Source organism: Sorex araneus, chromosome 3, assembly GCF_027595985.1.
Source record: "Sorex araneus isolate mSorAra2 chromosome 3, mSorAra2.pri, whole genome shotgun sequence".
Taxonomy (NCBI): domain Eukaryota; kingdom Metazoa; phylum Chordata; class Mammalia; order Eulipotyphla; family Soricidae; genus Sorex; species Sorex araneus.
This window is the reverse complement of record NC_073304.1, coordinates 228,052,812-228,079,332: the sequence shown is the minus strand read 5'-3', so window position 1 is coordinate 228,079,332 and position 26,521 is coordinate 228,052,812. Positions and strand designations below refer to the sequence as shown.

General features: G+C 48.0%; 1 protein-coding gene across 3 annotated transcripts in view; it reads right to left on the bottom strand.

Moving 5' to 3' along the window:
• Window positions 1-26,521, bottom strand: part of CEP112 (centrosomal protein 112) — a 463,550-nt gene that overhangs the window by 313,811 nt on the left and 123,218 nt on the right. For all 3 annotated transcript variants that reach the window (XM_055130431.1, XM_055130433.1, XM_055130432.1), the window contains exons 17-18: window positions 26,201-26,260; window positions 15,313-15,392 (exon numbers count right to left, since the gene is read on the bottom strand). In XM_055130431.1, coding sequence (XP_054986406.1) covers window positions 15,313-15,392; window positions 26,201-26,260 — 140 coding nt within the window. The remainder of the gene's footprint in view (window positions 1-15,312; window positions 15,393-26,200; window positions 26,261-26,521) is intronic.

The following is a 26,521-nucleotide window of genomic DNA, read 5'->3' as shown; positions in this document are numbered from 1 at the left end:
ACTTCCAAACATCATGTGAGCTCTCCTGTGTTTACAACACTGACAACAAATACAAAGACTAATTCAAAGTATGTTGCAGCCCAAAATAGACCCACTCGAAGAAGAGTAAGGCCCACCCTACAGCTCAGGACTTTGCAATAAACTGCAAAGAATGACCCTGACAAGAAGAACGTGTGGATGGACATGGAAACAGCACACAGGCGGCAGACCAGCACAGCCAGGAGGAGAGACCAAAGGCATCACTGACGCTGCATCTTGGACTCTGTAAGGGGATTAAAAACACCCAAAATTTTTTTTTAAAAAAATGAAAACTAAGATATAGTAGTTGATTTAGAAAATATCAATGACCTGAGATCAAGGTATGTATTTGTAAATCGTGGCTATGGAGAGGAGATAAAAATATTGGTTTCAAAAGCTGAAATTGGGTGAACTAAGGAGAGTGAGCAGAGGAGAGATGTGAAGATAAGAACTGGAGGGGAGGGAGGAAAATCAGAATTTCTCTTTCAGAAAAACTGAAGATGAGAATGCTTTGAAGAAGGGGGACTGAGCAAAGTCCAGGAGGAAGGTCACTGGAAACTTCTGAGCAGAACTGTCAGGGGAAGGAAAGAAATCAAACTGGACTGGGCTGAAGACAGAAAGCAAAAACTGATCAAATTAAGGTAAGAAAAGTGCAAATCACTCTTTAAGAAAGCCTGATTGTAAAATCAAAGGGTGGGAGGGTGGGAGGTTGAGAAAAGCATTTTGAGGATGAGTGTGAAACGGCCTAATGCAGCTGTGACATGATAAGGAAGGCCTGCATGAGACTGTACAGTCAAGACACGTGCAACGGACATCCTAAATCAACACCAGAAAACAAGTGTTGACAAACGCCCAGTTTCGGAAACACAGATCAAGAGGTTGTGGTACATGTACACTATGAAATACTATGAGACTGTGAGAAAGGACAAAATCATGCAATTTCCTGTGACAGACACCAGGGGGTCCTAGGCTGAGCGGGGTCAGTCAGAAGGAAAGGGTCAGACCCAGAGCGATCTCTCCCGTGTGCAGGACCAAAAGTGACACAGTCACAGAGGAACAGAGGGGCCGAAGACAATGGAACTGGAGAGCTGGTCAGCAGAGCTCATGAAGGGGTAGGGTGGGGGCCTGAAATGGGAGGGGAACTGGGGGTCTCGGAGGAGGGAAATGGGGAGCCTGGTGGTAGGCAGGGATGGTATCAGAATGATGTAGGCACAAAACACTACTATCAACAGTTTTGAAAATCACAATATTTCAATAAAGATGAAAGAGAGTAAACCAGAGTTGAAAAGAGGGATATTAACAAAATCAGAAACAGCACTCCAGTTTGAAGCGGGAAACACAGTAAAATAGCGCCAGGTGACTGGTGCAGGGAAGGAGGTGATGGGTAAGAGAGTTCCTTTCTACTCCGTGAACAAATGGGGCCAGGGGCAAGGGATGCAAGTCCAGAAAGGGGCCTGAGAGAGAGAGCACAGAGGGTAGGGCTCTTGCCTTGCCAGAAGCCAGCCAGGGTTTCATCCCCAGCACCCTAGAGGGTCTCCCTGGAGCCCTGCCAGCAGTGAAGCCTGAGCACAGAGCCAGGAGTAAGTCCTGAGCACTGCCCATAGGGTCCCAAGCTAAACAAACAAACAGAAATGCTCAGGAGGAGCTGAGTGGTCTACTGTGCTCATAAATCATTGATCAATGTTTCGTGAGAAATCAAAGACCCCCCTCATGGCAACAAAGAATGCGGTGACTTTCTGGAGTCATAAAACAAAACACATTTGGGAGCTCTGAGCCGGCCTTTGATTCACTTATGAATTTTGCAGGAAGCTAAGAGTGCTGCGCTCCTCCCCCCAGGATGTCGGGGAGCTCCGCAGGGCTCCCCACCTGCTGGCTACAAGAAGCAAAAGCCCCCAATGCTAGCCGAGGAGAAGAAGGTCTTTTACCGTGTTGCAAGGTTATGGGGAAGTCACTGCAGACGCAGATGCAAGTCACACAAACAAATCTGTAGTTAAACCTAGAGCAAGTCATGGTCATTGAACCCACCAAAGAAAGAAAGAAAGAAAAATGCTGCCATGTGCAACAACACGGATGAAACTGGGTGGGCGTGTGGCAAGTGAAATAAGACAGAGAAAAACAAAATACAAAAGCTGATCCCCTCTACCCGGGAATCCAAAAATGCCCAACTCATGGTCACAGGCCCCAGCCAAGGGCTGGGAGTGGAGGGGAAACGGGAAACGGAACCTCATTTGTCAGAAGGGACAAGTTAGAAAATGGATTTGCGGGGAGGGGGGGTGGGGGTGGGGAGACAAAGAGATGAGTAGGAAGAACCTGGACTTCCCAGTGTGGCCAACTGCCACGAGAGCTTGATCAGCCTACAGGACCGGCTCTGACCCAGCCAGGGGCAAGGAGAGGTGCACGCACACAGAGACCCCTGCCCCGTGAGGGGCCCCACCCCATCCAGGGCAACACGTTCCCACTGGGAAGCGGTTTCCAGGACGCGGGCCTCTCCCCCCACTGGGGGCACCGAGAGCACAGAGGGCTTCGCCTTGAGCTCTGGACACCCCAAGACCCGCGATCCTATGCTTACAACACAGAAGACAGGAGGGAGGGAAGCAGGGGGTGTCCACGGGCATCAGAGTTGCCCTGAGGCACCAGGGCCCCCTAGCCACAGCTGCTGTCCAATGGGAAGCCGGGCTGGTGGGCACCAGGCCCCGGAGGCGAATCCCTAAGGAGAGCGGCCCTCACCTCTGGCGGCGTCAAGCCCACTGGGGCACAGGGACCTTGACCGTCACTGCAGGCTCCTGCAGGCAGAAGGAGCAGGCCCTGGCGGTCTCCAGGCCAGCTGAGGAGCACTGGCCGTGCCCAGTGTACCTTGAAACGCATCCTGGCACAGGGTCCCAGCCATCACCCGGGCACGCAGCCGAGGTAGGGGAGCAGCTGCGCGGACAGACAAGAAGGGCTGGTGGAGACGGTGAGAAACGGGACCCTTGGGTGCTGGCTCAGCCTCTCCGGGAGACAGGACGGAGACGTCGCCAGGGTCGCAGACGAACCTACCGTGTCACCCAGCTCCCCCCGCCCCCACAGCACGAAACACGGGCTGGGAACAGACGGACACACACCTAGGCTCACAGCCGAGCTCTTCACAACAGTCGCGACGGGGGTGCCACCCGATGCCCGGCGACCCATGGAGGAACTGCACTCGGCTTAAAGGAGAAACAAGGTCGCGTCCTTTGCAACGACAGCATGGGCCTCGCCGAGGGGAAGGGCGGGGAAGGGAAGACAGACTCGGGACCATCAGAGGCACGGGCGGAATGTGTCAGAGCAGAAACAAGGGACAGAGCGAACCGAAGGGAAATGAGGCGGTGGAGCGGAACGGAGCCCTGGGACCCGGGGAGAGGGGTGCTGAGGCGGGTGCTGAGGCGGTGCTGGCAGGGAGACGAGACTGAACACCTCCCCCCCCACCCACCCCCCCGCACACACGGGCAAGTAAACGACTGTGGCCTCAGTAAGAGACGATAAATACCGGCACGCGCAGTAAAATAAGTTCCCGTACAGCGACAACACAGTGATGACAGTTACCGAGACTGTTTTATAGGCCTGGCAGCTGCTGCGAGTCTGCACCTTCAAAAAAAAGATATCGCCACAAAAAGAAAATGGTAAGCATGCTGACGGACGGGGTTAGCGCGCTCAGTGGCAGGGGCCATCTAGAAGTGTGTCCAGTCAACACCTCGGGTACTTTCCGACTGAATGGCACAGCTCAGTTATACTTCAATAAGGGGCCGGAGCGACGGTACAGCGGGGAGGAGGGCATTTGTCCTGCACGCGACCAACCTGGGTTCAATCCCCGGCATCCTCCGTGGTTCCCCAGGTACCGCCAGGAGTTTAGTCCTGAGTGCAGAGCCAGGAGTAACCCCTAGGCATTGCCAGGAGTGACCAAGGAGAAGAAAAAAAAGCCAAAAAATTAGACGTCAATAAGGCTGGGAACCTGAATATTTGATAGCGTCAAATAAAAGTTCACAAAACGGTACTTCAAAAACCCAGTATTTATACTCCAGTTTCCACGTGTGAGAACTCCAACACGGACCAGACATAGGCCACTGTGGTTATTCTGTCAGCGTCACTGTCTGCACTGTAGCACTGTCCTCCCGTTGCTCATCCATTTGCTCGAGCGGGCACCAGTAATGTCTCCATTGTGAGACTTGTTGTCACTGTTTTTGGCATATCGAATACGCCACGGGGAGCTTGCCAGGCTCTGCCGTGCAGGCGGGATACTCTCGGTAGCTTGCCGGGCTCTCTGAGAGGGACGGAGGAATCGAACCCGGGTCCGCTGTGTGCACGGCAAATGCCCTACCCGCTGTGCTATCACTCCAGCCCCTTCTGTCAGCATATCCCTGGGAAATCATTTGTGAACATTTGTTCTGACTCTGAGCGAACAAAGGCAGAGATGAGACTGAAGAGTTCCAGAAGCTTCTTCCCTGGGGCGGCCGCCTTGCTCTCTCTCACACTCCCGCCTTAGAGCTGCTGACTCTCCCAGCCCCGCTACGCTTCTCCCCAGAGTCTCACTTCTTGTTACCTGAACGCATGAGTGTGTGCCCCCCCCACCCGCCAGCCTGCCAAAGCCATGCCTAGGGCCGGGTCGACTGAGATGGATCTACCGAGAATGAGGAGGGGGTTCAGGCCCTGGCAAAGGCCGACTCCCACAGTCCCACCACCTCGTTCAGCTGCACAGGAAAGACCCCTGGGCGAGGAGCACTTCCTTCTGGAGAGGTAGAGGAGCACTCAAGCGCATGTGCTGCCTGAGCCCCTGTGCTGCCTGCGCCCACGTGCCCGAGCACGTGTGTCGCCCGCATCTCCCCTCGTGAGACGTGTCCTCTCATGCTTTCATGCCTAAGGCTGGGGGGTGTGGAGGGCTCTCTTGGGCACGTGACTCTCCCCTCTCTCCCGCTTTCTCTTCCTCCTCTTCTTCAAAACCTCCAAATAAAAACTGGGCCGGCTCGAGCAAATCGATGAGCAACGGGATGACAGTGACAGTGACTCAAAAGAAAGGAAGAAAATAAAGAAGATGCACTCAAAATAGGTACCGGGCGCTCGTGGTGAGCAGGGAGCACCCGGTGTCAAGCTCAGAGAATGCTCCCATCCTTCCTGGAAGGGGTGGCGTGAGGGCGCCTGCCCTCGCCTCCCCTCCCCACCCCCCGTTCTATCTGTCCTCTTCAGGAAGGCCGGGGATGGAGGGTCTTCTGGCTGTGGCCCGGGAAGGGTGCCTGTGGCAAACGGCTCTCCAGGGACACCCTCCGGCTGTAGCGGAGGCCGCCAGGGTCGCCTGCTCTGTCTTGTCTGGGCAGGGGGTGGGCGAGGCACCCCAATCTTGCACGGAATTCCTGGGGGGTCACACTCACGGCGTGATCTTCCTATCCTCCTTGGAGCCACGTTGTCCCCACTGCACAGTGCCTGGGGACCCCCGGCACTGGGCTGAGCCTGTCAGAGCCTCGCCAGGAGGGCTCCCCCACACTCATGCCACCCAGCACCATCAGAGCGGCCCGGGACCCCCACGACCAAGGGAAGCTGGTTACCATCCACTCTGAAGGGACTGCTGGGAGCTTGTGTTCCACACTACTCACTCCTTTAGTTGAGAAAAATACTCGTCGTGATAAATTCCTTCCAAAATCTGGTGCCACAAGAGGGCTTTTGGGATGATGGAGTTGTTTCTAAAATTGAATTAGGGTGATTGGTTGCACAACCTTAAATTTACCAAAAGAAAAAAAATCACCTAAAATGATTCAATTTGGGGTGCGAGTATTATGTCTTAACAAAACTGGTGTCTTTTTTTAAAAAAGATTTCATAGAAAGGATTTTTTGGAAAAGATTTGTTTTCATCCTTCTGAGAGGCCATGACATATAAAGTGAAAGGGCTCAAACATACAGATACAGAGAGCATTGAGAACGGAGTCTCATAAATCTGCTCTCCGTATCTCTGTGTGTCTATATACCAGGATCCATTCTTTTTTTTTTAATTTTTTAAATTTTTTTTTAATTTATTTTATTGAATCACCAAGTGGAAAGATACAAAGTTCTCAGGCTTATATCTCAGTTACACAATGCTCAAACACCCATCCCTTAACCAGTGCCCATATTCCACCACCAATAAAAACAAAAAAAAAGGCAAAAACAAAACAAACAAACAAACAAAAAAAACAGTATACATCCCACCCCTCACCCCCCAACCCACCCCATACGTGAGTGATAATTTCACTTCCTTTTCTCTTTACCTTGATTACTTTCCAGATTTCAACACATAACTCACTATTGTTGTCAGAGTTTCAATACAGACTCACTATTTTTGTTGGAATTTATCCCCTAAGAATACAGCTCTATTAACAGGGAAATATTTGATAATAAGTTTTCCACTGATGAGAATGAAGAGATAAATGCAGTAGCGGCCGCGCGGTTTACAATTTCTGTATTATAGTAATTAAGTCCGCGAAGATTTAAGTTTGAAAATGAATCATTTCCCTTCCTGGAACAGCATGTAGCCAAAGTTAGTTCACAGTCTCCATACATGGGTGCAAGCACTTGCTGGAACCCCAATTCCTAAAGCTGTCTCTGGTTCCCGCTCGTTCCACATCCACCGGCTCTGCAGAGGCATGGGCACCCGGGCCGAAAACCCGGCCGGCCGGAGCCGAGCACCGGCCCCGGCTGGGGCTCGGATCCATTCTAAATGTTCTATAACAACTCTTCTAAGCCGTCCAACAATTTTAACAGCAAGTCTCTACTATTACCCTCATTTTACGAATATAAAGACTGAATGATGTCCCACAAGCTAAACATCACTTCCAAGGTCACCCAGCCGGTAACTGAAGCTGGACCCAGGAAAACTGGTCCAGAGTCCGAACTCTCAATTGCACTAAATGCAAACATTTCCACAAGGACCAGCCGAGTTCGGCTCTGCGCAAATTGAGTCAAACTGGTCAAAACGACCATCTCCCTTGGCAAGTTTATGTCTTCATTTCAAATCATGTTGACTATAAGCAGTTAAGTCTGTTGTGTCTGCAAAGATACATTCTCCTCCTCCTCTCTCATTGCAGGGTCACCGGGAGTGCACGGCAAGCACAGGAACTTGACTTGGGGAACTGAACCTCAAGTAAGTTACTCACCCCTTATTTAAGTGACATAACCCTGACAGACCTTAAACTCAGAGCACTGCCTGGACTCAGCACGACAGGCCCTCAGTAGCTCTGTCGAGCGTCCTCGGCAGAAACTTCCATGATGACTATTTAAACCCGAGAGTTTTTCCCCCATAAAAAAAGGAAACATTTGGTGTTATTCTGGAGGCATTTTAAGGAGGATGACCACTGGAATAAAGAAAAGAAACAACAACACTGACGTTAATTTGTGGACAGGAACTGAGAAAACAATTGTGTGAGTCGGGTTAGCGGGGAAACGAGGCCACAAGAAACTATGAGCTGATGGTCACCTGCAAAAGAAACGTGGAGCGCTGAGGCCAGCAGGAATTCTCCTGGCTCCACGGAGACATCTGGGCCTGGACGGGAACCCCAAACTGATTCTGGGGCTCTCGGCAAGTCACTAACCCTCACTCTCGAAAGTGACAGAGACTCTTTATTTTTATTCCACTGCAAAACTTTGGCAACACGGCGCCCAACAGTAACTCGAGAGAAGGCAAAGGAAGTATTTCATAGATGGGACATAAGTGCGGAATATCTGTATCTGATCTGATCGACGACATCATGAACAGGCATGAGCACTGCGTTCAGGGACCCTCGTGGATGGGCAATGGATGAACAGACTGCCAACTGAGGGGCAAGCGGGACAGAAGCAGTGTGGGCTGGACTGCGGGCGACCACGGCAGAGACGGCGCCTGTTCTGTCCATTAACCCTATATACCAATGGCTTTCCTGGAATAAAAGATATATTGGGGTGCAACGAATTGGTGAATTTGCTTCATAAGAAAATAAATGGTTACAGGAGACGTGTAAGCAAAATAAGAGTGCCCCCTTAGATTTTCAGTTCGATTCCTCCACCCCTCTCAGAGTGCCCGGCAAGCTACCAAGAGTATCTTGCCTGCTGGCAAGCTACCTGTGCTGTATTCGATATGCCCAAAACAGTAACAAGTCTCACAATGGAGACATTACCGGTGCCTGCTCGAGCCAATGGATGAGCAACGGGATAACAGTGATACAGTGAATATTTATCAAAGGTATAAAGTTTAAAACCCTATATCAAGCTCCTAAGAACACGATGAACTTAAGAGGATGCAATGCCCCCCAGATTTTAATCTTCACAGCATCTTCCCAAATAAATGGTCAAAATGCTAGCACGTATGCTCAGTACGTATCAACTTGGGTCCAGGAAGGCAGCTAAAAAAACTTTAGTATGTGCTTTGCACATAGGACCCTCAAATTCTCTCCCTGGCACCACAGAGTCCCCCCAACAATGCCAGTTGACACCCCTGAGCCCCAGAGCATCCCTGGGGATGACCCCACCCCCAGACCCAAAAAAGAAACACCAAAAAAACGAAAATGCCGACGTTCTTCCTGGCACAGCTCCCTGACAGTCTGGGCCACAGGGTCAGCGGGCTGAGGGTGAGGTGCCGCCGGGGGACCTGGCACTCCCTGGAGATCAGCACAGCATAATGGCACTGCCACTACCAGCATCCGGGGCTCGAAACACGGGACGCTGACGCCAGTGGTATCTGTCCGACTTACTGCTCCACGCCTGCGTCAGGCCAGAGAGACCCTGTACCATTCAGCCCCACGTGGGCTGCGTAGCCATAAGCCTGACCTTCCTCGTCCCCTTTTCGTGCCCTCTCGCTTCTTGCAGTTTGCACCTACTGCGTTCCTTTTGCCCCTCTGTAGCCATCATCCTCCCCGGATAAGCTCTGCCCTTGGACCAGCGGCCAGTGACCACCCCCACCCCCGGGTGGTTTCTCCCGGCCAATTCATAGCTCACATGTCTCTGAGCTATCAGCCTCTGCCCGTGGAGGTTCATCCTCCATCCCCAGGTCTCCGGAGCCTCACAGGGGCCACACTAAAGAATCAACAGGTGATACTGAAGTACAAGGAGAAAAAGTACTTCATACAGCATCTGCTTCAAAAGGGCTGGGGGTGGGGCCGGAAACATGGGGGTTAAGTCACTGAACCTTGCATGCAGGCCACTCTGGTTCCATCCCGTGTCCTCCTGTGGGAGCAATCCTCACACAGAGAGTCAGCGTGGGGCCAGATGACAGCACAGCAGCAGGATGTCTGCCTTGCGGGCGGTCACACCAGGTTCAATTCCAGCAGCCCACAGTGCTCCCTGAGCCCCGCCAGGAGTTGACCCCTGAGCACAGACCCAGGAGTAAACCCTCAGTATCGCTGGGTGTGGGCCCCTCCAGAAAAAATAAAAAGAAAATAGTCAGCAGCCAGAAGCAGCCCCAAACACTACTATGTGCGGCTTGGCCAGCCTCCCCCATCAAAAACAAACAAAAAGATGAACAATAAACCAGCCTCCCCACCAAAATACAAGCAAAACAAATAATAAACCAGCCTCCCCACCAAAATACAAGCAAAACAAATAATAAACCAGCCTCCCCACCAAAATACAAGCAAAACAAATAACAAACCAGCCTCCCCACCAAAATACAAGCAAAACAAATAACAAACCAGCCTCCCCACCAAAATACACGCAAGTAAAACAAACAATAAACCAGTCTCCACACCAAATAAACAAACAAACAAAAAGCAACAATAAACCAGGCTACCGCTCTGGAATGGCATGAAAGGAGATCTGAACAAACTGCAAGCCAAGATCATATTCTTACACAAAAACAGACATCAAAAGAAGTGAATGTTTGGGGCCGGAGAGAGAGTTCAGGGGTCAGGGAGCTCGTGACTTGCAGCTCCTTCCAGTTTGCTCCCCCGAGTGCCTCTGATCCCCTGAGCACTACAGAAGGGAGCCCTGAGCAGAGCTGGGAGTCCCCTGAGGGAGCACAGCTCACCCCCCACCCCTTGAAGCCAGTTCTTGGTGGAATGTCCCATAATCCGTATCTTTAACAAAAGAGCTGGACTTTCCACTTTGCCTGTTGTCATTTTATTAGAGCAGTTAGTCAGAAGAGTGAAGGGAAAAGCAGAAACAAACAGGACAGAAAAATTCTTTTAAAAAAATGGTGGCAGGACAGTTCCCGTCAGACATGAATGCTGATTTTTAAGCTACGGTAATTAGAAGTATTCGGTGCAGGTGTAACCTTAAGCTCTGAAACCGAGTCTAGGAACCAGCCAAGCAGAGGGACTGTGAGTCAGACACGCCGGGGGGACGAGGCTGGATCCCGGGACACACACTGTCGGGGTAACTGGAAACCACGTGACAAAACGTTGTTGGGGGTCACTGGGCAATTCAGGCCGCGCTCAGGGGCCTACAAGGCTTCAGGCCAGAAAGGGATCCAACTCGCACCCCTGCAGAGCAAAGCACCTGACCCTGAGCAACGCAGCTTCACCCCTGCCTGGTCTGTTACCGTCATGGCACCAAGACCTAGAAACCGAATCAGGCAGACATGTAAATACTGGAAAAGGACATTAGCCTGTGGCCTTGCATTTTAACTCCTCCAAAACACCTACGTGTGTGTGTGTGTGTATGTGTGTGTGTGTGTGTGTGTGTTACTCTTTCAAAATGCTATGCCAAGTTATTTTGTTGTCTTCACTATTCTAAGTTTCACCCATTCTGTAAGAACTTTGAAAAAAGAAAACTGAAAATATGCACTTCATACCTCCTACAATTACCATTTCAGATAATGTTCAGGGACTGAAGGTTATTCATTTTACCCTCCATGATTAAAAAAAAAATCAAGTAGGAAGCAAGGATTGCTTTTAATTATAGAAGCAAGTTATCTTCTACACTTGTAGCACTGTCGTCCTGTTGTTCATCAATTTGCTCGAGCGGGCACCAGTAACGTCTCCATTGTGAGACTTGTTACTGTTTTTGGCATATCAAATACGTCACGGGGAGCTTGCCAGGCTCTGCCGTGCGGGCGGGATACTCTCGGTAGCTTGCTGGCCTCTCCGAGTGGGACGGAGGAATCGAACCTGGGTCGGCTGCGTGCAAGGCAAACACCCTACCCACTGTGCTATCACTCCAGCGCCCTATCTTCTACACTAAAAAATAAACAAGAAGCAGCCTAGAGCACGTACACCATCCACAGTAGCAGCGCATCCCTATTAAACCGGTTCCTTTCTGAGAAACAGCAGCCGTGTGCAAACCAGCCCTCCGGAGAGAGCGCCGAGGAGCAGGCTGTATTCCAGCCCCCGCCCTCTTAAATAAGGACAGGGCGGGGGAGTGATGCCCGCTCTGGCTCTGAGCCAGAGACTGAGAGAGCACTGCAAAGGGCATACACAGCCACTGCCTCGTCTCCCAGAGCAATTAATGGTCCGCCTTCTTCCATCTCTGCCACGCCCCATGTCAGCATAAAGCCCCACCCCCAGGCTCCCATCCGCATCTCAGCCCGCATCTCCCCCCAGTTCCCGAGTGCACCTCCCACACCCCCTGCCCGCCCAAGAGAGGCGGAATTCTCACATCCGGAATCAGCGAGACTACAAACCCCAAGCCCGGGCAGTGAGCAGAGGCCAGGAAAGGTCACCCACACGCCACGCCTCGGGGAAACAGCAGGACCAGAGGAAGAAAGAGGAAAGGGCCAAGTAGTAGCCCCCGGAGACCCGCACTTCCCGACGCAGGAGCTGGTCGCTCTCTCCCCCCCATCCTTCCTCCACAGAGACCGTCCCTGCTCCAAGAGGCTCCCCGAGGCGGACTGCCCCTCCCTGCGGCCCTTGTAGACTCTGTCCTGGACAGCGCGCACCCCGCCATCCCGGGGACCCAACACGTTTCCATTGTCTTTAGTGTCTTCCTCGGTATGGACCCTGTGTATTCAACATGCGCCCGTGAAATAAACCCTTACTTGAACACACAAAGGGATGGTTAAGCGAAGGACACCACCACACCCTGGACGTGAAATTCTGCACTTCTGTATATATTAAAGAAAAAACTCTGCTAGGAGCACCAGAAAAAAAAAATTTTAATTTTATTGAATCACTGTGAGGATAGTGTGAGGATAGTTACAAGCTTTCATGTTTGCGTTACAATCACACAATGAGCACCAGAAAATGTATCGCTGAATTTTCTTTTAGAGAAATGCAACAGTCGGGCTGGAGCGATAGCACAACGGGTAGGGCGTTTGCCTTGCACATGGCTGACCCGGACTCGATTCCCAGCATCTTATATGGTCCCCCAAGAACCACCATAGTAATTCCTGAGTGCTGAGACAGGAGTAAACCCTGTGCATCACCAAGGGTGACCCAAAAACCAAAAAAAAAAAAAAAAAAGCAATAGTCTCTGGGCCAAGGGCATAGGGGGTCTAATAAAAATCCTTAGACCCCCCACCAAAGCAACAGTCATCACTCCCACCCCACCCCCGCTGCCAACTCTCACCCCTGAAAACATTTTCATTTGGGCAAATCGTCAGCTTGCGCCTGCGGCTTTGAAGTTCAGATCACACAATCACCCACCCGGCTACTCCCAGATCTCAGGCCTCCTGCACTTCTGGTGCCAGAACCCGGGGGTCACATGGGCACTCAGCCAGAAGGAAAGCATCACCTACTCGGAAAAGCCTACAGGGGAATTTTATTGAGATTTAAAATATCCGATTTTTCTCAACATTAAGCAAAAGTCAGCACTGTGGTGAGGACTTTGAAAAACCATGGAGAAGCTGAGAGAGTACTGGCATGTGTGAAGCCTGTGCTGGTTAAATAAATTATTTTTAAAATGATATATTTTATTTATATCAATCATTTTATTTTATTTAAATAAATCACCACCATTAAATAAAAAAAATCAATAGCAAACCAAGAAACATATTTAGGCTGGGAAATGATGTTGTTTAGAGAACAAGATAGATATTTCCGTTATTTCATTATCTATGATGATGAAAGATGCTTTCATTATCATTATCATTATCATTTCATTTCATTATCTATGACGATGAAACATTAAAAGATGCTCCATTGTTTTACAAACTATCTCACTGAAAAAGTCTTTCCCAATTCTAGTTGCCCTGCCACCAACAACACAATGCCCCGTGCACAAAGTACTTCGGAATGCCTAACCTGGATTGTAAAATTGCTAAAAACAGTACCCCCTCTTGAGCCGTTGCTACTAAACCCAACGTTTCTTTTATTATGACACTACTACGTGTGTTTGTGTGTGTTTGTGTTTGTTTGTGTGTGTAGGGACTGAACAAATATTTGCTGATTTACTGTTAAAGAGCTGATCTTTTTCCTTTAGGGATAGAAAATTGAAAAATCAAGAAACTAATTTTTAAAAAGTTCTACAGAAATTACTAAAGAATGCAGTGGACCAACAGAGAAACAAAAGTGTGGCAACTTGGACAGATGAAGACAGTTAACATTTCCAAGAGGAAAAAATTATGCGCTGAAGAAGGAGGGGAGGTAGCAGAGCCACAAAGATTCCAAGGCTCCAGTTTGCTCACGATTCGAATAGAAGTAGAATCAACAGCTACTTGACTGAACGCTGAATGAATATTGTAATTCTCTTCTGAATTCAGCTAATTCATACTTGGTGATATGAGAAACCCAACAGTGAGACCTGCGTAGGCAAAAATATCTGACACCCTGTGTTGCCGGTAGGAACTGTGTTTGGGTGGTTGAACGACAAGGACAATGAGGAAGAGAGTGGATGGCACAATCTTCCCGGCAGAAGGCGGCTACCTGACCTACTCTGGGGGTCTTTATTTCTCTCCTTCCTGTGGTTATTCCTGGTGTGGGACATTCACTGGTTCTCGGGTGGTCGGTCCTACAGTAACACTGGGCGCAAGAAAGCTTTCCTTGTTCCGTGACACTATTGCTCTGTGTCTGTTCGAGTGCGTGGTTTGGGGGTTCTGTTTCTGGTTTGGTTTGGTTTGGTTTGGTTTGGTTTGGGGACCACGCCCCGTGGTGCTCAAGGATCACTCCTGGCAGGGCTCAGTGGACCTTTTCGGGTGACGGGAACTGAACCCAGATCAGCCACATGGAAGGGAGGCGCCCTATCCTACCCACTGTTCTATGGCTCTGACCCAAATCACATTCTCTATGCCTTGCTGACCTTCCTCCTGTCAAAGTTCCATCACTATGAAGCACTGTAGCACTGTCGTCCCATTGTTCACCAATTTGCTCAAGTGAGCACCAGTAACATCTCCATTGTGAGACTTGTGACTGTTTTTGGCATACTGAATATACCACGGGGAGCTTACCAGGCTCTGCCGTGCAGAGGGGGATACTTCTGATAGTTTGCCGGGCTCTCTGATTGGGACGGAAGAATTGAACCCGGGTCAGCCATGTGTAAAGCAAACGCCCTACCCACTGTGCTATTGCTCCAGCCCCCGTCACTATGTACTGCATCAAATTTATTGACTCCATTTCCAACTGGGCCATCAGGGTCTCTGGGAAATGGTCTTCACAAGGAAGGAACTGAATGTATCAGCGATGTCAAGGGGGGGAAAAATACACAAAACTTCAACATACAACCTCATATAAACAGGGCCTTATCAACTTCATAAATGAGTGAAGAAAAAAAATCCAATAATTGAACACTTATGTTTTAAGTATTACATAGTGGGGCCCATACAACAGTATAGTGGGTCAGGCATCTGCCTTGCATGCAGCTGTCCCAGGTTCGACCCTCAGCACCCCACACGGCTCTCCGAGCACTGACAGCAGCGATTCCGGAGGACACTGACAGCCCCTGAGAGCCGGGAGTAATCCCTGAGCACTGTCAGGTGTGGCAAAAAAAAAAAAAGGAAGAAAGAAAATAATAACATTGAGATAAAATCTTTTCTAAACAGTGTCTGTAGAGATGTTCATTTTCAAAGACAGTGACTAGGGCATTGATTAATTCCTCAACAAAATCTTGAGAGGGATTTCTGTATGTGCTAAGATCAAAATTATGTGGGGGCGTTGTTGGTTTTTTTTTTTTAATCTGTTTTTATTCAAGTGGTTTAAGCATGTGAAACCACTATGTTCTACTTTCTTACATTCCTATAGTTTAAAAGCAGCTGTGCCAATTTTTCTTTTTTTCAAAAAAAAATTTACTGGCTAGTAATAAAATTCTGAAAATAGAGATTTGTGATGAAAAACTATCTCAAATTAAAACCCTGCAAAACCCTTATAAAATTGCAATGTTTTTGTTCTAATTACTTGGACTTACGGTGAGTTTATTTGCCTCACAGTTTAGAATAAGGATATTTGGGGAAAAAATCAACAATATTTCCATATTACTCACTTCAAAACTTCCTCAAGCTTGCGCATTTTCTTCTGAGCTTCTTCTTTTTCTTGACTGAGTTCACTCTGTAAGTCATGAACCTGCCGTGACAGATAAGCAGAGGTCATGAAACAGTAATCCTAAATCTGTGTCTGAAAGGAAATTAGATTTAGATATTTCAAGAAACTTTGGTAAACTATAATCATTTTACCATAATTACAGAATTATTTCAATACTAGACTTCTAATGCCAATTTTCTGGTCATACGTTAGTAATTGCTTCAATTATGTGGATTCCCTGCACGGTAAAACTGCTGTGTAAGAAACTTAAGAAGAAAGCAATGCCTTTCTACAGTTTTTAATCTACATATTAGCCAGAGGAATCTCCTGAGATTCTAGGGAATAAAAAAAAAAGTGTCCACGTTTTCTAAACACAGATTAAGGCGATATGTGTTTTCTTTCAAGAGAGCGTTCGGCTGCTGGGCAGGTTCTGGCAGCCACGGAGGGCACGTGCCCCCACAGTCTCTCCGGAGCACGTAGCATCCTCACAGCGGGGGGAGAAGTCTGCAGCGTGAGCTCAGTGGAACACGTCTCTTCGGAGAAAGCACTCTCCGTGCAAACACAAATAAGCAAACACTCTAGGATGGGAATAAAAGAAAAGGAACGCTAACACAGCTGAGGGGCAAAGGGGAACCCCAGCGGCACCTGGGGGTCCCACAAACGTGCTGAAGATTCAGAGCCAAGCGGGTGAGAAAACTGTCCAGTGATATATATGTGTATGTGTGAATCTATATGGCATACATAGGATGCATATGACATATGACATGTATATCTCATACACACACACACACACTCACACACAAGCATACCCAACAGAGAATCAGCTATTTCTATTCATGTGAATGAGGCGCTACTTATAGCTACTGACCTTTTACTTTTATAATTCCTCTTGTGCATTCTTTATGGTTTTTTTTTCAGTAAAATAAATTAATAAAATGAACTGCTTCCTTACAAATGAAAAACCTTGAAAGGATTGGAAAATAAGTTTTCCAAAAGAAAGTGCAGGGGCTTGTTGAAAGGTCGGGCTGAGAAGGAAGGATGTGGAAGGGATGGGTGGGCCCCGAAGGAGGGGCCCTTGGGTTTTGTAAAATAAAAAGTGAAATTTAATAAAATTAAAATACCTCATAAGATTTTTTTAATGGGAAAAAATGAGCATTTTGCACTGCCAAAAAAAGAAAAAAATTAATGAGCGGGTATGTTTGGACCATGGCCTGCCATGCTCAGAGCTTACTCCTGGCTCTGTGCTCAGGGATTACTCCTGGCAGTGCTCGGGGGACCAAATGTGGTGCCAGGAACTGAACCAGGGTTGACCACATGAGAGGCAAGCTCCTGAGTCTCTGTACTATCTTTCTGGCCCAGGACTGCCAAATTTCGCCGCTACATTTATACAGAAAATAGTATGCTCAAAATTTTGTCAGGGTTAATAATAATTAAAAAAAAGTAGCAAGTCTCGGACCGGGGGCGATACCGGCGCACGCTCCGCCGAGATTCGACCCAGGTGGCCACACTTTTGTGTGGCCGCTCTGCTGCTGATCGACCACGATCTGGAGGCCAGCTAGACTGCTTTTGGTCCCAGCAACTGCTTGCAGCCATGTCTCTAGACTGTGAACTAAGCCACTGCCCCATACTGCCCCAGGAAGGGAAATGATGCAATTTCTAACATAAATCTCCCTGGACTTAATTACTAAAATACAGAAATCCTAAACCATGAGGCCACGACTTCATATCTCTTCATTCTCAGCAATGGAAAACTAATTATCAAATGCTTCCTTGTCAGTAGGGCTGTTTTTTGGTGGGGAAACTCCAACAACAATAGTGAGTTTTGTGTTGAAATATGGAATGTAATCAAGGTAAAGAGAAAATGAAGTGAAATTTATCAGCTACGCAGGTGGGGATGGGGGTTGAGGGGTGGGAGGCATACTGGGGTTTTTGGTGGTGGAATATGGGCACTGGTGAAGGGATGGGTGTTTGAGCATTGTATAACTGAGACATAAGCCTGAGAACTTTGTAACTTTTCACATGGTGATTCAACAAAATAAAAAATTTAAAAAAATAAAAAATAAAATAGTAGCTAAATAAGATATTGATTTGTCTTAGGTAAGTTATTATCTTAGTTGTCTCAAATTCCCAATAGATTCGACAGTGCATGGTTCACAGCAGGAGCACGGAGTTGGGCAGACATTATCACAACAGGACTGATAACCAATAAAGCCACAGAAACAAAAATGAACAGAGCAACAGACACAGCCTCGGAGCACTGGCCTCTGACCTCCTGAGAGGGCGGAATCAAGCACTAAACCCCCAACTCAAACTCAAAGAGGACCTTGCAATAATCTGTGGGAAGCAGAGATGGTTTCCTATCAGTGAAATCCTCCTTGAAATAAAATGGATGGAAATCAAAACACTCGATCGAATAATAATGCAGAGACGGGTGGGTGGGCGCAGGGGGTTAAGGAACCGGAGCACATCCGTTGCATGCAGAAGATCTGGGTTCAATACCACAAGGGCCCCTGGGGACATCGCAAGCCGGCCCTGAGCACTGAGCCAGGAGCAGTGCCTGAGCACTGCGGGGGATGTCCCCACCAAGCAACTAGAAAAACAAAAGTTGCAGAGAAACAAAAACACTGGGGGCTGGTGGTAGAGGTTCCAGGGCCACCCACACGCACGGCAGGCAGTGTGACTCGTGGCCTCTCTCCCCAGCCCCAGTGTTGGGTGGAGGTAAGGGAGTGAGCACTGGGAATGAGATGAACAGAGAGATGAGCATCAACCAGTTAATCACTGTTACTGTATCACTGTCACCCCGTTGTTCTTCAATTTGCTCGAGCCGGCGCCAGTAACGTCTCCATTTGTCCCTGTAGCATGCTAGTGTAGCCCGATGGCATACTGGGAGCTCTTTCAGGATCAGGGGAATAAGGACCGTCGTTTCTGTGTTTGGCACATGCTCTTCTGATTTACCGATTTATCTATGACTCACCTACAAACCACCATTTACCTATTTACCAGCCTTTCACTTTCTCTGTCCATTCTGTCACAAGTACAGATTTGGATTTTGCTCATGTTAGACATTTTCTTTAACAGAGGAAATTATTTGATTCACTACTATCACTAAAATACTCTGATAAAATTTCCTTTGCGTGTCCTGTTTGCATGTGTGTGCGTGTACTGCTTCATTTTGACTATTTTATTCTAATGACCCCGCCTCCCGCCACGTTCAGATGGACTGACAGGTATTCAGAGAGTTTTTCATTTCACTGATGCTAGTATAAAACACAGCAAGTTTTTCAGCTATAGTTTGTTCATATTCAGAAATGAAAAAACTCATTAGGTCTGATAATATTTAAAATGGCAGCTCAATACAGGTTTTACTATCCATTATTTTTTTTTAATTTTTTAAATTTTTTTTAAATTTTTGGGTCACACCTGGTGATGCACAGGGGTTACTCCTGGCTCTGCATTCAGGAATTACTCCTGGCAGTGCTCAGGGGACCATATGGGATGCTGAGAATCGAACCCGGGTCAGCCGCGTGCAAGGCAAACGCCCTACTCGCTGTGCTATTGCTCCAACCCCATTTCTTCTATCCATTATTTTTTAAATATGAGAACATTGATCTGAGAGCTATTTGAATCATTTTAATTTTTGATTATGATGTGAAGTTAGGTCCTAACAGAGTCTCTTGCCCCAGTGCCTGGCTGTCTTTACCGGGGCCCCTCGGAGGGGCCTGGTGGTCTGCAGGGGAGCAGGGCCAGAGAAGCACCTGCAGCCCCTCCTGGCCGGCCGAGAATCCTCAGCAGCAACCTCAGACCCCCTGAGGACCCCGATGGCGGGAGACCTCACCCCTCCTCACCGACTGCCTTCTGGGACTGAACTCCTGACACAGGCTCTTGAGAACAGCCTCATCCTGCGCCCCCCAAACTGCAGGATGACACTGCTTTGTCCTTTCTCCCTTGCCACAAGGAGCTTAGGTTTACCAGGTCACACCCATCACAGTGCTCCCGAGTCACTCCCATTCCTTTGTTTGTCTGTAACCACCTCTCCATGCTCTCTTTCCCCAACCAATTAATCAGCTTTTCCCCCTAATCAGACTCTGTTCATTTGTAAAGTCAGATCTTTCTAGGACACTGAACTTGTATTGTAAGTTAATATTGCCTTTCTCCTCTCCTCGTGTCTTTTGAATAGTTTACTTTAAAGCAATGTCCTTGGGGCTGGAGCAATAGCACAGCGAGTAGGGCATTTGCCTTGCATGCAGCCGACCTGGGTTCGATTCCCAGCATCCCATATGGTCCCCTGAGTACCACCAGGGGTGATTCCTGAGTGCAGAGCTAGGAGTAACCCCAGTGCATCACTAGGTGTTACCCAAAAAGATAAAAAAAAAAGCAATGTCCTTTTTGTATAGACACAAGAAGACAATGTTATGCTTTTGTAACTTGGAATTTAAATGGCTTCGAATATTATTCATTCCCAGGCATTTGCTTTCTCAACTTAAGCCTCAGTTGCCCTCAGTTCCTAGCACCCCAAAAGCAGGGTCCCGACAAGGGACTGAAGGGACACAGGGCAAGCTGTGAGCTACCCTGGCATCGAGATGGGCCTGGCCAAAGTCCCTAACGCTTAGCTATAAGAGCTTGGTCGTGGACAAATGCTGTCATGATCCAAAAAGTAACAACTAGATTAGGACCCTGCTAGGGTTAGGAATGATTAATCTGGCCTGAGCACTATAGTCTGAGTCTGTGGCAAGATGTTCCCAGGAGAGCTGCCCTATAAGCCTCAACGTATCTCTTACTGTGCCCATACAAAAATAACTAGCATTAAGATGTTGATGGAGTTATTGGACTGAGGAAAGGAGAGAAACACCCTAAGAGGTATTTTGCCCGAGAGCAGTCAGGAAGGGCTTTGGAATGCCCCCAGGTGGTGTTTCCTTTGAACCTGGTGGGCCCTCGGAAAGGGCTTTCTTAGGCTGATTTTGCTGGCTGTAGCATGGGCCCTGGGAGACAAGTAAAGGGGGTTCCAGACGGGGGCCGGGAGAGAAGCAGAGAGAGAGAGACAGGAGTGAATGGGGATGAGAATGGAATAAACGGCAACTGCTCAATCAACCGGCTTGGCCCTCGTTTCCTCCTCCGTCTGCCCCATGGCCTGGGCCACCCTGGCCGGGCGAGCATCCGGGACTGAGCCACCGAACCCGGGCGCGGCCAATGGGGAGAGCCGCCCTGGCAGATGTTTTCACACCGAGCAACCGTTCCTTGGGCAGATTGGCCGCCCTTTCCCGAGCAGCCCCGAAGGCGTCTGAGTCCCGGGGGAGCTCCTCCTCCCTTTCAGCTGGACGTCCACCTCTGTCCAGCTTTCAGGCCACTTCCTGACGAGGTCAGGGTGTGGACACGGGCAGGCTGGCCTGGCGGGCGGCTTCAGAACCCGTCTCGGGCAGGAGCGGAGCTGGAGGGGCCTTCCTGGGGCCACACGGGCACACGGCGGCATCGGGGCTCCGGCTCCAGCCTAAGAGCCGCTCCCCACTGGCCCCGCTGTCCCCGCACCTGTCCCCTGGGGACAGGCAATGGACGCTGTTCAGTGCTGATTCGCTCGGAGTTGACTCAATCTGTATTGTATAAGGTAGGGACTGTTGGACTTTTTGTAGTTTGGGCCTGTATGGCTGTAAAATAGACAATATTATTTTTAGTTAACCTATTCCATTTTGGGGTCACACCTGGCAATGCTCAGGGGTTACTCTTGGCTCGGCACTCAGGAATTACTCCTGGGCAGTGCTCATATGGGGTGCCGGGAATTGAACCCAGGCTGGGCGAGTCAACGCCAAACACTCTACCTGCTGTGCTATCATCGCTCCAGCCTCGCCCCCCTCAGAGATGCTATTATTGCCCACATTTTCTTTTTTAACGGACTCATGACAGTAGGGGACGAGACTTGAATTTATTTGCTTTCTCCCGTATACATTAATACTAACAATTTCTTTTTTAAAATTTCCACAGTGAGAATTCAAACCAGAGACAGATATCATGCAGACAGTCTCAAGTACTGGGTCTAAATAATACATGGAAGGAGCCAGAAGCGGAACATCTGCTGAATTATTCCCGACTGCTCTTGCATCCCGAAGATGCGAGTGGCCCAGCGAGGCGCGCGGGTCTGAGCCAGGAGATTCTGCTGGCTCAGGAGCTGCCGCAGACATCACGGGTCAGGAGCGCCGGAGCCTTTGACTCAAACAGCCACGAGCGGGCTGACCACCGTGTCTCTCGACCGCAAGCCTCCGTGTCTGACTCAGAAAGCCGGAGGGGCCCGGGCACAAGTGCGCTGCAAATCTCACCCCTGCACCATTCCATTTCTCCACGTTTCACTCCAAGAACCCATCCTCCTAAAGAAAGCCACGCAGCTGCCAAGGAAAACGCTGCCCGTGATTTCAGATGTAAACCAGTGGAGATTTTAAGTGATCATCACCTCAACAGAGCACTGAGCTGTAAATGGAAGGGCTGGAGTAACGAGCAATAGTTGAATGTTCCTGATGCCCCCAAGCTCCGTATTTCATGGGTGAGCGAGTTACGTCAGAATTATTCCTCGGTCCCTGTTTCCACCCCAGCCCGTGTTCAGACTACCCATGCTCCACATCTGCCCCTGTGTGTCTGGGTAAACAGCACCGTCTCCAGCTCCGAGCGGGCTGGGTCACGGGCGGCCCTGTGGGAGTTGTTTTGTGGTGGGCTGTTTGCAGGAAGCAGGTGTTTCCTTGCCCGTAAAATCATTTAGCCTAACCATCTCCTGATTCCACAGATTAGGATACTTCATCAAACAATGACATTGGGTTTTACGGCCGCGTACTTGTTTGATGTTCCGAGATCTTAAGGGCAGGCAATAGCCACTCGAGATCAATAAAGACCCCGAGACAATGCCGCGTGTGTGCCTAAATTAGGGACAGCATCTGATGCTAACCGTCCCTCGGAGACAAGGCAGAAGCTCTCGGGCTGCTTTCTGGCTGGCACAAGGAGGAAATAATGTCACTCAGATGGCATTTCCTCCTGAACAGATACTCAGAAGGAAGGTTTACACCAGGAGTTATAGGAGGTGCACCCCGTAACACTGTCTGTCTCCCCAACAAAAGCCCTAACACATCCCACCTCCTATGCAGTTACACAGTCCAGGCCTTGGGAAAACGCATGTCGGCTCTGTGAGCACTTGAAAGGAATATTCCCGGAGGGGGGTACAGGCCATCAAACCTTCAAGGACTCACATCACAGCAGGTTTAATAAAGAAGAACAGATGTCAATTTAAAAGCAGGGGGATTATGGAATTAATTGCGAAACAAAAAGTGACACGCTGAGCAAAGTTTTCCTCCCAAATAAATAATGTTAGAACACAGGCAGCAGGAACAAAGACATTATCTGGATGTCCATTCCTTTAAGCGGGTCTTATTTATTGGTAGTTAAAATGAGCAGCACAGAAAGTAGATCAAGGACCAAGCATGATAGTCTCTTAGTCTCTGCACTGCAAATCATAATGCTCCGAATCAGAGAGTAAGAAGGACGGTACCTGCCACAGAGGCAGGGAGTGGGACGGGGTGGGGGTGGCGGGTGGGACACTGGGAACAAGGGTGGTGGGAAATGTACACTGGTGGAGGGATGGTTGCTCGAGCATTGTAAGACTGAGACATAATCATGCAAGTTTGAAAGTGTATCTCACGGTGATCCAATAAAACTTATTTTAAAAATAAATAAATAAATAAAACCCAATGATCAAAAGAATAATAAAAAGAAGCTTTAAATAACTAATTCGCTAAAATTTTCTTGGCATATTTATTTATGATCTGCGTGCTGCTTTGGATTTTTATTTTTACATGTTTATTTAACAAACTCTAACCCTTTCCCATGTGTAATCTGGATGATAAAGTGCTCGGTTGTCAGGAAGGATGTTTAATCTTTAAAAGTATAAGTACCTAGGGGGCTGGAGTGATAGCACAGCGGGTAGGGCGTTTGCCTTGCACGCGGTCGACCCGGGTTCAATTCCCAGCATCCTATATGGTTCCCTGGGCACCAATAGGTGCAATTACTGAGTGCAGAGCCAGGAGTAACCCCTGAGCATCGCCTGGTGTGACCCAAAAAGGGCAAAAAAGTATAAGTACTTAAAGTAGAAGGCAACCAATCTCATCCTGATCAATATATATTTATATTAGCATGCTCCGCACGGCAGAGCCTGACAAGCTCCCTGTGGCATATTGGATATGCCCAATACAGTAACAGTAACAGGTCTCATTCCCCTGACCCTTGAAAGAGCCTCTAATTGTTGGAAAGATGAGTAAGGTGAGGCTGCTAAAATCTCAGGGCTGGAATGAATGGAGACGTTACTGGTGACCGCCTGAGCAAATCGATGAACAATGGGATGACAGTGATACAGTGATACAGTGATCATAAAAAAATAAATAAATAAGCAGCACACTTTAGCCAACCCATTAATTCAGAGCTCAGTCAAATGAAGGGACTTCATTTCTTTTTTACTAGCAAAATCCATAGGATTTTTTTTTATTTATTTAATTTTATTTTATTGAATCACCGTGAGATAGTTACAAGCCTTCATGTTTGGGTTACAATCACACAATGATCAAGCACCCATCCCTCCACCAGTGCCCATTCCCCACCACCAATATCCCCAGTATAACCCCCTTTCCCACCCTCCCCCTGCCTCCATGGCAGACAATATTCCCCATACTCTCTCTCTACTTTTGGGCATTATGGCTTGCAACACAGACACTGAGAGGTCATCATGTTTGGTCCATTATCTACTTTCGGCATGCATCTCCCATCCCAACTGGTTCCTCCAGCCATCATTTTCTTAGTGATCCCTTCTCTATTCCATCTGCCTTCTCCCCTCCGCTCGTGAAGCAGGTGAATGAAGGGACTTGACGGAAAGGAAATGCTGCAACCCTGAGGTTTCTGGGCTGGGGGTGGCCGGGGCTGAGAGGCCCTTCTGATAACTAAGAGAGTCAAGAAGCTTCAAGGCCTAACAGCAGGAACGGAAACCATTCTTTAATTCAAAGACAGCAGCATGTTAACTTCCTGTCCAGACAGCATCTTGTAGACATGAAATTTATCCAAGAGATTGCATTTGCTCTGTTAAAACTACAGAAAAAAAGTGGTAGAAACTTAACTAGTAAGAAAATGGATGATAATTTTAAAGAGCACACAGCTGGCAGAAATATTCCCTTTCCAAAAGACAACCCGCCTTCTCTTAGACATGAAGTTCCAGAGGCCAGAATCTGTGTCCGATTCATCTCTCACCCCTCACCCTCCTTCCGGAACCTCATATGGTTAACTTGCCCGATGACAGCATTTAATGAATATATGCTAAGCAGCTAAGTGATAGTACAAAGCTTCTTTATGAATGCTGCTATAAAATCTGTTTAATTTGTGTATATTTTAATTACATGAAGTGTTCACTTGTTTCCCACTTTTTACTATAAGTAAACTGATTGATAGTCTTGCTTTTCAACTATCTTTTTCACCTTTGATGTATTAAAGCAAGTAACAATTTCAAAACAAATTTAATAGTCATAAACCTATACAGTTTACACCAAAGGTGTTAATAGTATGCCAACAGACTCGCTTTCAAAAATAACAGTCACCAACATATATCATAATACTCACTATTTCTAAATCCAAGACACAATACCAATCAATTTTTAGGTAGCAGAAAATTCTTTTATTGTTTCCTCTTTTATATACCTTTTAGTCTGAAAGAGTTCTTACTACACATATAACAGAACACAAAGTAATTCTTATTAATGGCTTATGCTGTTAAACTGGTAGGCACAAAATAGAAATTCCAAGTATGAAGAGAAGCTCTCAGTTAACACTTTCACTTCAAACACAGGACGCAGGGTTGGAGATATGGCTCAGTGGTAAGGCACATGCCTGGCATTTGGATCAGGTCCTGGGCTGGATACCCTCTCCCCGCCCCACACACACGCACACAGATTCACACACACAAACCCACCAAATATACAAGTGGTAGGCTCTATCTCGCTGGTGCCTTAACACAAAATGTGTTGTCCCCCTTTTTTTTCTTTTTGGGTCACACCCAGCGATGCTCAGGGACTACTCCTGGCTCTGCACTCAGGAATTACTCCTGGTGGTGCTGGGGGACCATATGGGATGCTGGGAATCGAACCCCGGTTGGCCAAGTGCAAGGCAAACAACCTACCCACTGTTATTGCTCCAGCCCACGTGTTGTCTCTTAACACAAAATGTTAACCTGTTTTTGTAAACCCCGTATTAAGTTCTGAGACACCTGCCCCCCAACCCCAGGCCCTTCTATGGGGTCACAGTTCACAGCAAGCTGGGCTGCAAAGCATTTTGGCTTTTGACTTGTTTTGGGGCCTAACCTAGTGCTGTTCAGAGAACCTTGAGGTGCTGGGGGTTGAACCTTGGTCTCTTTATAATAATTGTTATTTTTGTTTTGTTTTGGACTGGAGCGATAGCACAGCGGGTAGGATGCTGGCCTTGCATAAGGCCGACCGGTGTTCGATTCCTCTGTCCATCTCGGAGAGCCCGGCAAGCTACCGAGAGTATCCTGCCCGCACGGCAGAGCCTGGCAAGCTCCCCGGGGCATATTCGACATGCCAAAAACAGTAACAACAAGTCTCACAGTGGAGACGTTACTGGGCCCGATCAAAAAAATCGATGAACAGTGCTATAGTGCCATGAAAAATAAGCAAAATTTGACTAGTGCTCAGTTGAAATAAAATTAGGCATTCTTTAAAGGCTAAACTGCCCGGCTTCATAGAAATCAGTTCTTGTTCTTAATTGTCCCATTTGCTGTTTAAAATGTCTAATAGCTTCTCATCATTTTTTAAATTTTAAAAAATTACCTTTTTTTCGTGGGTGCGTTTTAAATGATTTTTCTCCATTTGAAACTTATTTTCTTGATCCTGTGAATGAAAAATACATCTGAACTGTAACTTAAATTACTACTAAAGTCAAAATGAGTAATTGAACAAACTAATTAGGATACAAACTTTTGAGTTTCGTAGTTTTTCAAGAGAACCTACACTTCCATGTCCTGAACTGTAAGCAAACACAGGTGACCTTGCTACCGGGAGAGAGAAACAATCTGCTCCTTAGAATTAGAAAGTTCCTTTAAAAACTACATCACTAGGGAAATAATAATCTGTAAGTGTTACCACATACCA